Here is a 17441-nt window from a genome sequence, read left to right on the forward strand (position 1 = left end):
TGGAGTTGTTTTTGTAAAGGATTGTGCTGTCCGATAGATAAATTTAAACTACTGTAATCGATAGGTAAAAATACTGACATTTCGTTTTAAAAGATACTTGGTCCCACTCGGGATATTTATTAAATACAGTGGTACCTCGGGTTACATACGCTTCAGGTTACAGACTCCGCTAACCCAGAAATATTACCTTGGGTTAAGACCTTTGCTTCAGGATGAGAACAGAAATCGTGCTCCGGCGGTGCAGGCCCCATTAGCTAAAGTGGTGCTTCAGGTTAAGAACAGTTTCAGGTTAAGAACGGACCTCCAGAACGAATTAAGTACTTAACCTGAGGCACCACTGTATTGCACTATTTGAAGAAATACTTTAATAGTTTGTGACCCAGTACCCAAATGTTCATCTGTTAGCAATAATTATGCAGGAGACTCCCATTGAAAGAACACTCCTCTTGGCTGGATCTACAACCCAGATCAAAGATTGGGTCTTTCCTTGTGACTATCTTAGATTGAAAACATCACCAATGCTGTGATTGGGAGGATACAAAGGACTTGGCTATTGGCTAGATTATGCCCAGTCTGTCAGAGAGATATGCCTTGAACAGTTGCAAGGCAGCCATAAAATATTTCTTTCTTTCATCCTCAAAGAACCAAAAGTGGCAATTGATTTAACACACACACACACACACCATGGTGGTGCAGCTGGGGAAAAATATTGTAACCAATTCTAGAGTGTGCACCTATGGTGCAATCTGTAACATTGGCGCTTTGGGTGGTGCTTGGACTGGACTTGGTGCTTTGGGTGGTGCTTGGACTTGGACTGCCAGCTTATTGCATTCACTGTGTTGTATATTAATATGCCCAAGGGATGCTTCGTTGGTTTACTGTCCAGTTGATACTGGCAGCTCAATGTGTGAACTAACGTTGCTGAAAAGACGTGTGCTTGCAGTAATATGAAAGCTCTCTTTGTTGTGTTGTGGATGTACAGGTCACCCACCACTGTAACATTCTGGAATAACATGGAATAACCCAGTGACTCACCATAATTGGATGGTTAATTTAACTACTCTGTGTTCTTGGTTGGCAAGGGAAGTCATAATGCAGTGGTCCTGCTCCCGCAGTAAGGGAAAGGAGTGAAAATACTTAAGATTTTCCTCTTGGCTGCATCTCCTTTGATGCTCATAGCCATAAATATGTCTGTTATAACCTGGCAGTGCATGTGGTAGTCAGTGATACTGTTTCTGATGTTGAGATGAGCAGCAACGCCAGTAGTTCCCTTGGCCCAGGTTCTGCTGAGCTACTTGATCTCTACTCAGGCTGACTGAGCTTTGTCAGTGTGTTTTAGACAGACAGGCAATTCAGAGGAAGTCTGCAGACCACAGGAGCTGCTGGCTGTTAGAAGTGTGTTGTGGAAGCAGTCCCTTGTGCTTGCTTTCCCTCTGAATGTTTTTTTAAAAAAACAAAACAAAACAAAAGAGAGTGCCAGCACACTCTGCAAATGAGCAATATTTGTCTCCGCAGCATCAAGCTGCTAATACAATCAGATCTATTACCCTTTGTCATCCTCTCAGTAAGATTGTTCCCCTCTAGGTTTTAGCCTCTGAGCCATGATAATAAATCACAGAAGGCTAAGGGAAAGTTGGTTACCCAAACACAGAAGAGTTTACCATTTAAATGGCAGAAAGCAACCATCTATGAGGCCCACAATGCGTGATTTTTGTTTTCTTAAAAAAAGATCATTAAATCTGTAACAAAGAAAATTATTGCAAGAGAGAGTTCTCACTATATTTATGGTTATAAGGGATGTTGTACAAAACATAGTGCATCAGCTTTGTCTAAACATTACTTAGGTGTGAATACACAAATATAATAAAAAAAAACCAGGAGCATACTTTACAACATAACTTACAGTACTATAAATATATTTTATATACATGTTAGTATATTTTTAAGACATGATCTTCATACATACATATACACATATATATTATATCTATACATATGTGGTTTGTATTAATATTAGACTATTCAGTGCTTTAATTTTATTATGAATCTGCACTTTACATATAAATATTTGCATTTTTTAAACCAATAGCAAATTCTTCTATATCAGAAGGCTCTTGCAACCTCTTAAGCTCAGTCTATTGGTAGAGTGATCTGTCCATGGTTCTGATGAAGAGTGTTGATGTATCTTCAATCGAAGATTTGTCCTTCTACTTTGACTGCTCCTCATGAGGCCTAGAATAGTGGCTGCAAAGGAATGACTGCAGGATGTGGTGACAGGAGTGAGGGGAACAGTGTGTGGGGCAATGGGGGAAATGCCAAATGGCTTGGGTGGAGAACTGAAGCTGGAATGAGGGGCAGTTGAGGTGGGCCAACGATGGTTGTGTGACTTGCAGGGCAAAGTCTTGGCCCGACTGACAGATGAGGTAAAGGTGTCCGTGAAAGAGCCGGGACTTGGGAAAGAAACTGTTGGTGAGGCTGAAGGACCTTAAATGTACTTGCTGCTGCAGCTGCGGCTGCTGCGGCTGCGGCTGCATGCTGCTGCAAAACCGTGTGGTGGATTGTGGTGACCGAGGTAGAGCACAGAGGCTGCTGCAAAGGCAAGGGCTGCAGAGGGGCATTGGAAGCTTGGACTGCAGCTGGAGGAAAGGTCAGCTTCATCTTACTGGCGAGCATGTTTTGCTGGAAGATCTGGTGATAGGCCTCGCATTGCAGATCTTTGAACTTGTCGTGGCTTTCCGGAGGCAAAAGCAATGTGTGTTCGGGCAAAGTGAAGGGGGCAAGAATTTGCTCTGTGGTTAAAAAAGTGTGACTGTTCATATGTGCTTCTTTAAAGGGCAAAGGGGGCGGTGCATTAAATATACCTGGGTTATACCGTAGCCACTCGTTGACTGATGGGTTGAGTTTCTCTTGGGGCATAGCCTCAGCCACTTCATAATGACACAGATATGCTTTAGGAGGAGGCTGATCAAAGTTTCTTTCAAGACTGGGCACTTTATTAGGAGCTTGCATTTCAGGAACACTCAGGTTTTCAGATTTTTCTCCTTCTTCTAGCATGTTTTGGGGTTTCACCATTGGCTGAACACTGTGTTCGGTAACAGAAGAAGAAGAAAATGTAGATTCCTCCAGAGATGTAGTTTTCTCTGTACTGGAAGAGTTTGAACCTTTGCTATTTTCTAATGAAAGTAAATGTTCGGATTGTGGAGCTGTTTGACTTTCTACTGACTGTATTGTTTGTTCCATATTACCATTTGCATCATCTGTGATGGAAGATGTTTTCGTTTGCTCTGTGTTTTCTTCAGTAAATAGTTTGAGGGAATTATTGATTGTGCATACCCTTTTAGGAGACTCAACAATGACATTCCTTCTTGGTGCCCTCTCTCTAAATGCATGTTGAGTTCTTGCTCTCTTTCTCCTTCGTTTCCGTTTAGGTTTACAAGGTGCTGCTAAGTTACATGTTTGCCTCAGATTCTCTTCTGAGGAACAGGTCAGTGCATTTGAACTTTCATCTGATGAACAAGAATACATATGATGTCTCCGTTTCCTATGGGACCTCTCTGGCTCTTCTGTGAGTGAATGATAGGCTCTCTTCGTGGGCTGTGATTGATTCACACATTTTTCTTCAGGAAAATGGCCTAAATGTTTATGGTCTGGGCTACTGCTACATCTTCTGATTCTCCAACTACAAAATGCTCCAGAATGAACTGAGTTGCATCTTCCAGAACTTGAACCTGGTTTATTTGATTGTCTGTGAGAAATTGATTTACTCCTTCTCCACACTTGGTTAGAGTTAATGTAGAATTCCCTATTGTCTTTTATGTTGCAAGTGGGATGTAGACTTTGGTTTCCATGGACCTGTGTGGATGTTCCACCACAGTCACTGTTATCAACCTGGAAAGTTTCAGATGTCTGCTGAAAGAGTTCCAAAACTGAATCTCCCATTCCATTTTCGCCAGTGCCTTGTTCCAGAGCATTATGAAGTTTTGGATGTTTATCAACATCAGCACAGTTGATTTGCTGTTCGAGTAAGGGAGAAATTTTAATATCTGCCTCAGTAATTTCCTCCTCATAATGGTGGTGGCATAGCTTTCTTCTTCTTTTCCTCTTCCTGTTTTTGTGAAACCACTTTTCATGTGTTCTTTTTATCCAGGCTTTGTTTTGCTGTTCTGATGAGCTTTCATGTATACATTTTGGAGAATTATGACATTTTTCATTTTCTCCAATCATCCACAAAGTATCTAGGCTTAGGCCATCTTGTTTTTTATTGGGGCTACAATCCTCTGCCACTGAAGCATCCGTCGTAGTTAATTTTTCATCATTGTATGGAAGTGTGTTAATGTGAGATGCACAATCAACATTTGCTAAAAGAGATTTATCTGGACAGTCTAAACTCAAATCATGGTTTGATTGAAGTTTATTTTTCTCGAGGCATTCATTCGATCTTGATGACCTGAAGTCAAAACATAATGGATTACAACTGTATGAAATGACTGGCTCTGTGTTTGTGTAAATTAACATTTCTGATGGCCACTGAAGAATGCTTGATCCATGTTTGTTAAGCACAGGAACAAATGGCTCACAAGGTCTCTTTTGTGAATTTTGTTTACAAGGAAAAGCTACTGTTTCCCCCTCAGAATTTGCTGGCATCAGTCCATCCGATGAGCATTTTTTAATTTCAACTTCAGCGGCTGGTGAATCGCTGCTCAGGTTCTGATCATTTTTTTCCTGGATATCCTGCTGTGATAAACAGTTTTCATTCACAGGGAGACCTGTGCATTTATTTCCATTGGGCTCATCACTATTACTTTCTGCAGGGAGGGCTTTGTTCCCAAGGGCAACTTTGGATGATGTTTCATCTGGTGAGGCAGCTGAATCTACATTAACAGAAAAGCCCTCTGAATCGCCAAGCCCAGGTTCTTTCAAATGAGAAGCAGGAGATCTTAATTCCATGACGTCCTTTATCATGTTTCCTTCACTGGGTGGTTCATCTGGTGGTTCCTGTACTTGGAGAGATTGATCAGCATGTTTTTCCATTAGTGGAACAATAGAATTAGGTTTCTCCTCAGAACACAGAGACATTTCTTCATTCAGTGAAACCTGAAGGTTGCAAGGTCCAGGAACAAACCGGCTTCTTCTGCTAAGCCCATGTTCAGACGAAGTTTCATCATTATATTCATAGAAGGCAGCGGCCGATGATTCCAGCTTGACTGCTGCTTTCTTAGGAAATGCAAAAGAGAACCCCACTTTATGTCCATGGAGCCCCTGCATTTGATCCCCAGGCTTGTTAATGTCTGGCTTGCTGTTATTTGCATTTTCAGGTGAGGAAGAAGCCACAGATGTAACATTGTCAGCCGTCTTTGAGCTGTGCAATAATGCAAAGTTGAATTCTTGCTCCTTTTTAGTAGAGTCGATGAGGGCACGTGGAGGGATTTCATTACAATTATCTCGGACTGTAACTGTCGTGGATCTGAACATAGGGCCACTCCCTGGAGCACTGAAAGAAAACAAGAATACACTTTCTGTAAATGCAGTTCTGAAGCATTTGAAATGCAAAGCTAGCAGTGCAGTAACAATGTCACCTTTCCAAAAACAGCACAATCCTGACATTTTACAGGCAAAAGATACGCATGCATTTGAAGGCAATTCTGTGCACAGGTGCTGCCTGCAAAACTCTCCTCTAGGTCCCGTGAGTTCCAATTGCTACAGAGGGTTGTATATCACCACCATCATTATCAGGGGTCAGCAACCTTTTTCAGCTGTGGACCAGTCCACCGTCCCTCAGACCATGTGGTGGGCTGGACTATATTTTGAAAAAAAATAAATGAACAAATTCCTATGCCCCCAAAATAACCCAGAGATTCATTTTAAATAAAAGAACACATTCTAATCATGTAAAAAACATGCTGATTGCCAGACCGTCCATGGGCCGGATTTAGAAGGCGATTGGGCTGCATCCAGCCCCCAGGCCTAAGGTTGCCTACCCCTGGCTTAATGCCAAAATAGGCTTCCATTTGGTTTATAGCACCATCAATGTCTACTCAAGTGCAGGGGTGAAGGAAGGGTACCCGGCACCCAGTGCGGGGTGTCGGGGGTGGGGCAAACCGCCCGGCGACGCATGCACAGTACATAGCATGAGCCGCAAACATGACGTGTGCGCATGCGCCACTGGGCTGTTTCCCTCTCACACGGCGGCGGTGGCGCAATGGCGGGCGGCGAGCCCGTGGCAGGATGCCTTCTTGTCACCCCCTTAGAGATGGCACCTGGTGCAGACCTCCCCCTGCCCCTTTCCCTCGGCCACTGCTCAAGTGTCTAGGAGGAACCTGGTCTAGATGTCATAAGTGGGAGCTACCGTCTTTTGCTTCCTTTCTGCTTCCCCCATTTGCTTGCCTTTCTTAGGGCTCACTATGTGCAGCTGTCCAAAGAGAGATTGAAAGCAACTTCTCCTTCTTTCAGTGCTTGCTGGAGAGGGGAGGCAACAACAGGAAGGAGGAGGAGGATGAACCCAGGCAGTGGTCTCTATCTAGAGTTGGCAGAGGGCCCTTTGCCAAAGCATGGACTAGATAAGCTCAGTTGGTTAGAGTCTGTTGATAACACCAAGGCTGCAGGTTCGATCCCCATATGGGACAGCTGCCTATTCATGGGGTTGCACAAGATGATCCTCAGGGTCCTTTCCAACTTTACAGTTCTATGGTTCTGATTAACACTGTGGTTAAAGCAACGCCTCTTTTTTAAAAATGGAAGAAATGTATTAATAGATAGGTCTTAGAACTCTTCCATGCTGTGAAGTATGCAAAACAAACAAAAACAATTTCCAGGTTTCCCACCCATTCTCATTCAATATGGCAGACCACACTTTATATAGCAGCTCTGTGTCCTGGGAGGAAATGAGCACATAGTCAGATGCCAAGGGTTTCATTTGGCCTGATGTGGTTCTATTCTCTGGAAACAAAAAAGAAAAAGAAAAAGAAAAGAACAAAGGGGGGGGGGGCGGAGAGACTAAGACGCCATGTCTCTTTCTGGTCATTTATTCTCCAGCTCCCTTCTGTTCTTATTCTCTTATAAAGAAGTCAGGAAGACATCTATACCACTGAACTAGACAATTATTTGAAAGTGACAAGGACAGAATTGCAGCTGGAAGTTTTCTATGGGTCTTCCACACCATTACGCTGGAATGACAAAATTTGTCTTGACTTTTTCTTTAGGAGAAACGTAATGGCAACTTTTGGTCTGGTTCACACACACAATGGCCCACCCCCTGCCAGCCTTGGACTGGAGTGTCTTCCACCACCGTGGAGAGAACCTTCAGCATGAACAGAGCCCTATACACAAGTACACCAAATTAAGGCTATCTGTCCATTATGGCGGGGGAAATTGAAACCAGTACTTCACATTTGGTGAAGGTTCAGTGAAAAGAATGTGTGTGAACCTGGGACTTTTACCTATCTCTCAGTGAACATGACACCTACATGCTACAGTTGAATGTGTGAATGAACCAGACCTAATTTACATGTAAGCACCCCTCTCCCCACTGATCACTAAAGATGGAATTCAGTGTTGCTCTCTTGCAAAAGTTCTGTCTTTGCAAGTATTTCAACTAGCCAGATGGGACAATCCCGTCTCTCCTTCCTCCTCATTGTTCTGTGGGTTCTCCTGACACCCCATCAAGTCATTCTTTGAGGGACGGTGGAGCCCCATGGCTCAGGCAGAAGTCCTTGCACAGGCTTCTCCTGATGGAGTTTCTTAAGCGAATCCCATCACACATATTTATGAAATTCCATATTGCAGCTGTGAATCATAACACTAGGGATTTATTGTCTCTCAAGCATGTATATTTTGGTAAACATCAGTGTGGCAATTCTGCAGGGCATGTTTGCTCCCACCCTTCCCTTCAAGAAAGAAATGCAAGGCCTGCCATTCCCATGGGGAGGGAAGAGGGGCTTGGTCACATGGTATCAGTGGGCAAATAGGAGGTGGTCTGGAAGGGGTTTTTAAGGTAGCTCCTCCTTCAGACCCCCTCCTGTTTGCCCATTGGTACCCTTTATTCAATATTGGTATTATAGGCTAATCACCAAGAGCTGAGTAGGATTTTTTTTTGTTAGGGCCTCTATTCCCCCCCCCCCCACACACACACACACTTCACACTGTTGAGTAAATCTGATTGGCATTCAGGGAGAGGTGTGGCTTCCTTGCCAGCATGGCATTGAGTCTGAGTAGATAAGAAAGCTGGGTGCAAACCCTAGGTTTATGGAGGCAGTATTGGGTTAGGGACACCCTTCAGGGACCAGCTGCTACATTGTGCCTGGAGGGCTTGGAGGAGTGTCCCTTGAGGCCTGGAGTACACACACAGGTGAATGCTGCACAGTGGGGTCTGCATGCACTTGTGGGGACCATACACAAGGTTTTTCTTTTATCCACTGACCTTAGCTGGGGACCCACAGTGCAAGACTGCAGCTCATGTCCAGACTGGGTGAGTATTTACCTGTCAGAGTTTGACAAATTCCTCACCTGTCTGTTAAATCTGAATTTATTTGATTGGGTTGACTTGTTTGCTTGGAATGTATATCCTCCATTCTGTTAACATTTTAAGAAATAGAACCTTTAACCTATTCTATGCCTCATGTCTCCTTTCTGGATGTGTAGGCGGTGGGGGGCTTGGCATAAATTATATGTCAAAATCTCTTTAATCTTTAATTTGTACAGCATGCTGTCCAACATTTCTCTGTCGAAAATAGGGACATCCTAAGGAAAAGAGGGACATTCTGGGATCAAATCAAAAACTGGGACAGCTTATGTAAATCAGGGACTGTCCCTGGAAAATAGGGGCACTTGGACATCATATGGCACAGGACTTTATTATAAAGAGCCAAAGTACCATGCCTAGGATAGGGCACTAATTTCCCTACTCTATAAAATCCCACCTGCCAGAATTATTTTAGCTTCCCTTGAAACATCTTCAGATCTTTTGACTGAACAAGATCTTCCGCATTTGTCTCAAATTTCACTTTGTGTGCAATTTGGTGGAAAGCCCAACTGACAGCAGCTCTCCAGGGCCTCTCAGACAGTCTTGCTATCCTTGATCATTTCATCGGAAATGCTTACAACGGAACTTGCAGCTTTGTGTATGCAAAGCATGGCCCCTGCCACTGATCGGCAACCCCCCCTCCCCTGTGTTTTTAACGACATTTTGGGAATGCATGTTGCGCTAGCAATTTAGGAATGACTTTTAAACACATCTTATTTGACACACGAGTTGTTGAGTGAAGATAAGTATGGAACCCCCCATGGTCATTTTAAATAGTTGCTCTCCGAGCACAGCTACCCTATACCAGACAGGTTTGCATTTTCTCTGATGTAGCATGTAGAGCTCTTAGCTGTATTTCTAAAACATTTATAGCTGTATCTAAATGTATACAGTACCCCAGGGGTCCAGCTTGCAATTTCAGATATGTATACACATAGGCTGATCTATTGTCCTCCTCTCTCTCCGAAGCACCACCATTAATAAATATACCATTAGGTATAATGTGATCATTAGCACAGCATGAGGAGTGGATACGGACCTCTGGCTGTGAGTTATTTAAAGGTTACAAAGGCCTGAGGAGTAAGGGTAAAATAATAACAACACACACCCCAACCGGCAACATGCTAAATCAGAGTTTTGGGATTTAAACTGTTTCAGCTGTACAGTAACCTAGAGGGCTTAAATTATTTCTGGTTTGAATTGTTCATGGTCTGCAGCCAATTCATTGCAGAGTCTGGAAGAAGACTATAAGGTCACTCATTTTGCCTTTCTGTGATTAATTGCTTTATCTACAAATATCCCTGATGGGTTATTCTTCAAATCCAGAATTGAGGGGAGTAGGGGTGCTGAATGCAACCATAGGGCAAGGAGGATGATGATGAGGAGGAGGAGGACGATGAGGATTTAAAGGGATATCTTAAGGAAGTGAGTCATGCCACCCATTAATTGGAAATAGGAAACGTTACTATTTTCAGGGGGTTATTAGTCAGTTCTGATGAGAAACAAAAGTTGCCATTAAGAAGTATAGGCTGGCAGGCAGGATTTGGGAAAAGGTTTTGGGAAATATAGATTCAAGACCCTGCTCAGCAAGCTGGGTATCTGTGAGTATACCTCAGCGTCAGTTGTCAACCTGTGAAATGGATGTGATAACTGTCAAAAGAGTATAAAGGGGGTATATAATTCATAGGAATTACAGCTAACACTTGATAACCCAAATTCTCAGTTCTTGGATCTATATTTTTGAAAAAGTGGTCAAATGACATTTCTCTTAAATCAGGGTGAGCCAATGTGATGATCTCCAGTCAGATGTTGCAGTACTACAACTCCCATCATCCTTGACCATTGGCTGTGCTGTCTGGGTCTGATGGCACCTGGACAACATCTGGAGGATGCATTGCTGGGTACTCCAGCCTTTCAGATTATTTTTTGTCAGTGCTCCCCCTGGTCATGAGGTACAGTATGTTATAGGCTAGGTCTTAGAGAGCTGTTCTTTCTTATCAACGCAGTAAATCTCAGAGCAGTTTTGCATGACAATTCAGATCTCTCCATTTGGAAGTCCACTAAAAAACCCATGTTTATTGTTTTAAAAAATGTCAGAAATGAAGGAAAATATAGGACTTCAGTCATCACGCATAATTGCCTGTCAGTGCAACAAGAAAATACTTCATAATGGCAGCCAATCAATTTAGAATGTGCTAAGAGCAATGATTTGTGGTGATGAAGTGAATGCTATTAGCAGTTTGAATGTGTGAACACACCTCAATAAAAGTTGTAACACGAATTGCACATTTAAAGTGTGACATAAAGCAGCAGCCATAACGGGTCCTCTGTTTGCCGTTTCCACAGTATATATGGTTTCTGACACTGAGAAGCGGTTGCTTAATGCAGTAAAATTTTTGACTTCGTTCTTCCCACCCAGCATATCCTTATATTGCCGCTACACATATTTCGATGTCTACAATGGCTTCATGCAATCCCAGATGGGAGAGCAATATGGATGTTTGCAAACTGAGATGAAAGATGGAATGCTACTAGTGATAAAGGATGCAGGGAGGCTACCAATGATAAAAATGTGTGTTGGACCAGATCATCTGCTTGTTACTCTGCATGTTCCCAGCAGTACTGATTGAGGGTTGGACAGGGGGAGAGAAAATTAGGAAAATTAGGGATGTTCTGCCATCAGTCTACAGTGATCAGCATCTTCCTGTTGGGATCCACAGAATGCTGTGTGATGTAGCAAGTCTGCAGGCTTGAGTTTGCTAGCTGATGCAATCAGCCTGCAATACTTTCTATGGAGGTGCTGAGTCAGAATGACTCAGCAGTAATGTGCTGACAGTTGATTGGCTGTCATCGGTTTAAAGGGGAAACCTCTCCAGCAGTAATGGTGGTGGTGTAGAGGAGTGTGGTCAGAGAGAAAGAGTCTTCCTATTTGCCTTAAGGTGCAGCCAGGTACTCTGTCTGACTGTATGAACTGCTTCTGTAGATATTTGTATATATAGTAAGGGTAAAGGTAAAGGGACCCCTGACCATTAGGTCCAGTCGTGACCGACTCTGGGGTTGTGGCGCTCATCTCACTTTATTGGCTGAGGGAGCCAGCATACAGCTTCCGGGTCATGTGGCCAGCATGACTAAGCCGCTTCTGGCAAACCAGAGCAGCACACGGAAACGCCGTTTACCTCCCTGCCGGAGCGGTACCTATTTATCTACTTGCACTTCGTGCTTTCAAACTGCTAGGTTGGCAGGAGCTGGGACAGAACAATGGGAGCTCACCCCGTTGCGGGGATTCGAACCACCGACATTCTGATTGGCAAGTCCTAGGCTATGTGTTTTAACCCACAGCGCCACCCATAGCCCACATTTGTCTATATAGCTCACAATAAATAATACTGCACTGAAGAACCTGGAACTCTGAGCTTTTCTGCTAAAGCGCCGTGAAGAATTCGCAACACTTCCCACTGTAGCACCCACTTTTCCCCTGGGACCCTGAAGATTTTTTCACATGGGCAAATTCCTTTGCAGGATTTGACTCAATCACTGGAACCTCCTCTTTCTGTAAGAGCTATTTGACAGTGGGACAGACTCCCTCAGGAGGCTGTGGACTCTCCTTTCTTAGAGGTTTTTAAGCAGAGGTTGGATGGCCATCTGTCATGGATGCTTTAGCTGAGATTCCTGCATTGCACGGGTTGGAATGGATGACCTTTAGGCTACCTTACAACTCTACAGTTCTATGATTCAGTGATAATACCACCAGGTAGCAGGTGGTGGGATGGATCTCTGCCAGAGACTGTGTAAACTTGTAGTCCATCAGAGTAGACAACATTGGGCTAAAGTGTCCAGTGATTTGACTCTGAAGAAGCTAAGTTCGTATCTGCTTGCACAATGGGACTTCCTCTTCCTCTCCTGTTCCTGTGCCTCCTAACAAATCAAATCAAAACAAAACCCTGCACCAAAAGGTGCCTGCTATGGGCAACTGGCCACTGTGAGAACAGGATGCTGGACTAGATGGGCCTTGGGCCTGATTCAGCAGGTCTCTGCTTACGTTTTTATGTGTGCAGGTGAGTCGATGAAAGAGAAGTCTTGTTGTGCTAATGGAATTGTATTGTACAAGCAGAATGGCAGCATTGGCTACAGCACTATTATTCCACTTCCTCAGTTGCTGGTAAGTGAAGCCCCTGAATCAGCAACCTTTGTGATCAATGTGACATTTGCTATCAATAAACTGCTTAAAGCAGAACAGGACCCAAATTCCAGAATGAATACTACAGAATTGAACTGGGTTGTGCAATATTGCGCAGACTAGCAGCAAGCCAGCATATTCCTTTCCTCATCAGTGGTGTCCTGTCAAAATTCAAATGACTGACCTAGTTTCCTAATGTTTTCTACTGCTAAGCCTGATTTATTAAATATATATAGGACATGTTTTTAACTCAAATACTTGTCATTTTAGCTCTGTTGAAAAAGTAATGTTAAAACATTTATTTCTTTGCATGGTGCCACATCTAATTGCAACATACAGTTCAGAGAGTGCCAAAAATATATAGCTACTTTGTTCTGGTTTGAGATCTTAATAGTCATGGGGCATTCTGCCACATCATGTCATCTGGAATATTCTTCCCCCTTTCCCTGTACTTTTTACCTTTCAATAACTTTTCACTCACCACACAGCTTCTTTTCTCAGTTCAGCTAACTTGTGTAAGCGTTGAAGGGCTTTTTCTTGCTTCCTTTCATCTTTTCTTGATTTGGAAGCTACATTTCGGGCAAACTCCCTCTGTTTCAGCTCCTTGAGTCTCTATTAGGAACAATTGAAAGCAGGGTCAGGGGGAAGGGGGGAGGAGAGAAACATTTAATGCAAAAAGAGAGGAAAATACTGCAAAATTATTTAAGAAGCCATTATTTTCAGTTCTCATTAAACCCTCTGATTTATGCATTTATACAAACTGAGAGTAGCCCCCGAATTTAGCATAGCTATGATGGCATTTTGTTCAATTGCTAGTCCTTCATGATTGCTTGTGTATTGTTTTGGTAGCAAAATGGTTTTGTTTAAGGAAATGACCCAATACTACTGTCTCTAAATTTATTTATGGGGCATTGTTTAGTTCCAAAAGCATCGATGAGGAGGGAAGATACATTTTTGTGGTTAATCTCAAGCACCAAATGTCTTGAACTGGTCCTTCTTGTTACTCAGCTACAAGTCTTCCACAGTGGCAATATTTTTAGGTGGAATTCAATCACATACCAGCAAATTCAGGTCACACGGTTATAGCTGATTGGGAGAACAACAGACTTGCTTCCCAAAAAAGATTGTTCTGGAAAGCACAGGCAACTCCTGTTTTGATGCACCATCATCTAGCCTCCCTGCAGACAATTTGGAATGAATGCTCACTTAAACAGTCAATGTCATCTAATCTACCTCAAAACCAAGGTGAATGTTCAAGGAAGTGCTCACCAAGAAGTGCCCTAAGATATTTATCCAAAGCATTCAAGATAAAGCAAGTAGGGAACTAGCTGCCTTGAAATAAAAAAGAAAGAACTCTTGATATAAATCCTAAAATCACAGGTTTCAAAATTATAGATGAGAAGGCAACATGCTTCTGCATGCCCAGGGGGATGGATTCCATTCTGGCAAGGAACAGGCAGACTTCCCTCAGACCAAGCTGAAACAGAGACCAAAGACACAAATTAAACTACCACTTTGAAACCTGAGATCTGTGGTTGGGAGTTAGAGGGGTGGATGGACAAAGGAACCACCATCCACCCTGCTGAGAGCCTGAGGGCCCTGCTACTGCCTCTATCCACCTGGTCCAGGGTGTGGCCAGGTTTTATAAGGACTGCTGCTGCTGCTCAGCAGAGAGGGCTTCTGCTTTTAAATTGCTTTTAATTTTTTTTCATAGCCTTTTTTTTTTAGTGTTTTAACTGAGTTTTCCAAATTTTCAGTTCAGTTCTCTACTGTTCCACACCAGTTAGCGGGGGTTTTTTTTATTTAAAAAAGTTTTTATGAAAATTAATAAGAATTTTTAGTGTAAATAGATACTTTAGGGGGGTATAATTTGGCCTAATATACATTATTGACAAAGCAATTGTCTTCAATGTAATGCATTTTTGTGACGTTTTCACTAATGCATGTACACTTTACCCCAGTATATGCATCTCTGTACACATTACTTGGTTGGATAATTGTGTTGCAATAGATAGAGAGCTGTGCATTGTAAGTTGGTTTGCATATTGTTTCCGAAAGTGCAAATTTGGCAAGTTCACCTTTAAATGTGAACTGAATTGAATTAGTTCCCCATTCCTAATCTGAGGAGTGGCTATGGAAACAGTTTGAGGTTTCCTCTATGATGATGCAGACATATAGAGAGGATCTTTGTATGTATGTGGGGTTTTTTTAGGGGGGGTGGAGTAAAATTGGGGTCTTCTTTTGTTATACAGACAAGCTTATTAAGCTAATCAAAGTTCAGCCTTTCCAATCTGACCCTAATCCAAACAACAACCCAAAAAATCTAACCAATTACATTTTCAATCTTGAAAGGTAAATACATTCTACCATAGTGGTTAAAATGGACAGATGAGACAATCAAATGCTACACAGCTTTATTAAGGACAATCTTCAAAACAAATATTTACACTATGGATAGCAATGGTGCCCCTGTCCTTGCCCCACTGTGTTGCCTCAGAATTACTTCCAACTGCTTTGGCACATCTGCACTCAAAAAAAACTAGGCTTAGTATTTTAAGGTATATGTTGAAATAAACAAGGGTGTTTTCCAAAAGGAGTTTGCAACTTTCATCCATCTGATCATTTGTATTATTCATTTATTTTAAACATTTCTAACCTGGTCTTATTCACAAGTGATCCCAGGTGGGGTAAAAAAAACCAAAAAACCAAATTGAGAACAATTACAACAGCATCATTCTGCACAATAATACTGTATCAGAAAACATGAGCCAGCAAACAAATAAAAACGGCAGCCATTCACATAGTTGACTACATCTTAAAAGCTAGTCTAGGAGTTAATATCCATCAAAGGACTTAGCAAAGGCCTGATTTGGTAGTTGAATTTAGGGGCTGGAAAACAAACCAATACAACCCTTTTGTTTCTTCTGTAGTTTAGAGAAAGATCCTCAGCAACTCGCTCTGAGTTCTACCTTTCACTCCTGACCATCCACCATAGTCCTAATTTGCCTAACATTGTCACTTCCTGTGCTCTGTGCTTCCACAAACTCACATCTACACAATTCTTCATAAGTCTGATTTAAGTCTATTATTTATAATGACACATAGATTTATAATGGCACATAGGAACCTGTGTTGTGCCAAGTTGTCACACCAATGATCTGTTAAACGGAGTCTTGTCTGACCAGACAGTGACTCTGCAGAGGGTCTCCCAGACCTAGCTGGAGATACCTGGAGCTTTCTGCACGCTGGTCTACAGCTCTTCCCTAGCAAGCACCTAGCAAGCACACCACTGTTCAGGAGTCCTCCTCTCCTCTCCTCTCCTCTCCTCTCCTCTCCTCTCCTCTCCTCTCCTCTCCATTTCCTTTCCTTTCCTTTCCCTTAAACGGCAGCCTTTGTGAAGCACATTTGCATGAACCTAATTTATTCACCCTTTAGTAGTTTGGTGTACTCCCTTTCTCATTCTGAGTGATACTAGCGCCGTGCCATCTGTCTCTTCAGATGCTGTCATAAACCTTAAAAAGATGCCGAGAAAGAGCGGAGTGAAATATTACACTCGTGGGTTAATGGGTATTACTTGTCACTTCAGTAACTCTGCGTGGCTTTTCAGGGAACCCTTGATGGGTACAAATAAATGATTTGGAAGTTAAAATAATCATGACCTCTGCTGTAGGTATTCCCCAGGTGGAGCTTGCGAAAAACATTGCCGTCTGTTGCAAGCTAGAAACAATGAAACTTAGGCATTTTGGACAAGACTTTGGAATATTTGATAGCTGCACTATAATGCAGAATGCTAGGTTACTGAGGCTCCATTTCATAAGACCCAGCTCTTATCTTCTTTGAAGATTGAAGGTAGCAGTTGCAAGCCCCTCGGTTGGTATTAAAGATATCCTTCTCCTGTCTATGCAGATTGGGACATCAGGAACATCCACACCACAAACTTAAACTGGTGAAACTATTTTAAAAACCTGGCTCTCTGGCCAGGCAGTCATGCCCCCATGGCTGCACCAGGTGGGGGGGAGCTCCCCATCAGCTGGCGACTATGTGGGTCCAGCTGCCGGGAAGGAGGTGGAGAGAGATGGTTCTCAACCAATGCCCACCAGGAAAACAGTGAGTGTCCATTCTGTGGACAAGGTCAAAACCTTGATGGGTAGCCGAACTCCAGGGAGGGTTTGGTGGAAGATCTGATGACTGAGGTGACAAGTGGGAGTGGACCTGAATGAAGTCCCCAAGGGACTCAGTCAGCTCTGTAGCTCCACTCCCTGAGTGTGCCAATCTGGATCCATCTGCTGTTGATCAGTTTGCAGGCAAACCAAATTCAAAATTCTCCAGTTGGTGATAGAGACTGCTGTGTCTTCCACTGGCTGTGGTACACAGCTGTTGGGTCTCCAGGAGCGGTGGGGCGGTGCCATAAGCAACACAGTGTTACGGTTAAAGGTAAGCAGAATTCTTACAAATTTCCACATATACACAAATATATATTCTGCTGCCAAACTACACTTACAAATCGGTGACTAGGTCTGCCTAAGACTACATCCACAGAAAACAGCCTGTTTAAGTTTGGGATTAAGTGCTTCTTTCACATTCTTACCTTCTTTTTTACTAGCTTGCAAATGGAAGAGCTGTTTAAGGACATGTAACAAAGCATAAAATGGCATTAAAATGTGGGAAACCCATACATTAATAAAAAAAAAGATACTGAGAAACACATTAGCTTCATTCCTGGAGACTAGACAGGGACTCACAATG

The 17441-nt window shown here is 42.8% G+C and overlaps 1 protein-coding gene across 1 annotated transcript in view; it reads right to left on the reverse strand.

Annotated features, from left to right (window-relative positions):
• Positions 1-1452: 1452 nt before the first annotated feature.
• The window catches only part of ZNF804A (zinc finger protein 804A), a 195040-nt gene continuing 179051 nt past the window's right edge, over positions 1453-17441 (reverse strand). The window contains exons 3-4 of the mRNA XM_083704772.1: positions 13177-13307; positions 1453-5491 (exon numbers count right to left, since the gene is read on the reverse strand). Coding sequence (XP_083560898.1) covers positions 2233-5491; positions 13177-13307 — 3390 coding nt within the window. The 3' untranslated portion in view covers positions 1453-2232. The remainder of the gene's footprint in view (positions 5492-13176; positions 13308-17441) is intronic.

This window comes from Podarcis gaigeae (assembly GCF_964106915.1).
Source record: "Podarcis gaigeae genome assembly, chromosome: 1".
In the NCBI taxonomy this organism is placed as follows: domain Eukaryota; kingdom Metazoa; phylum Chordata; class Lepidosauria; order Squamata; family Lacertidae; genus Podarcis; species Podarcis gaigeae.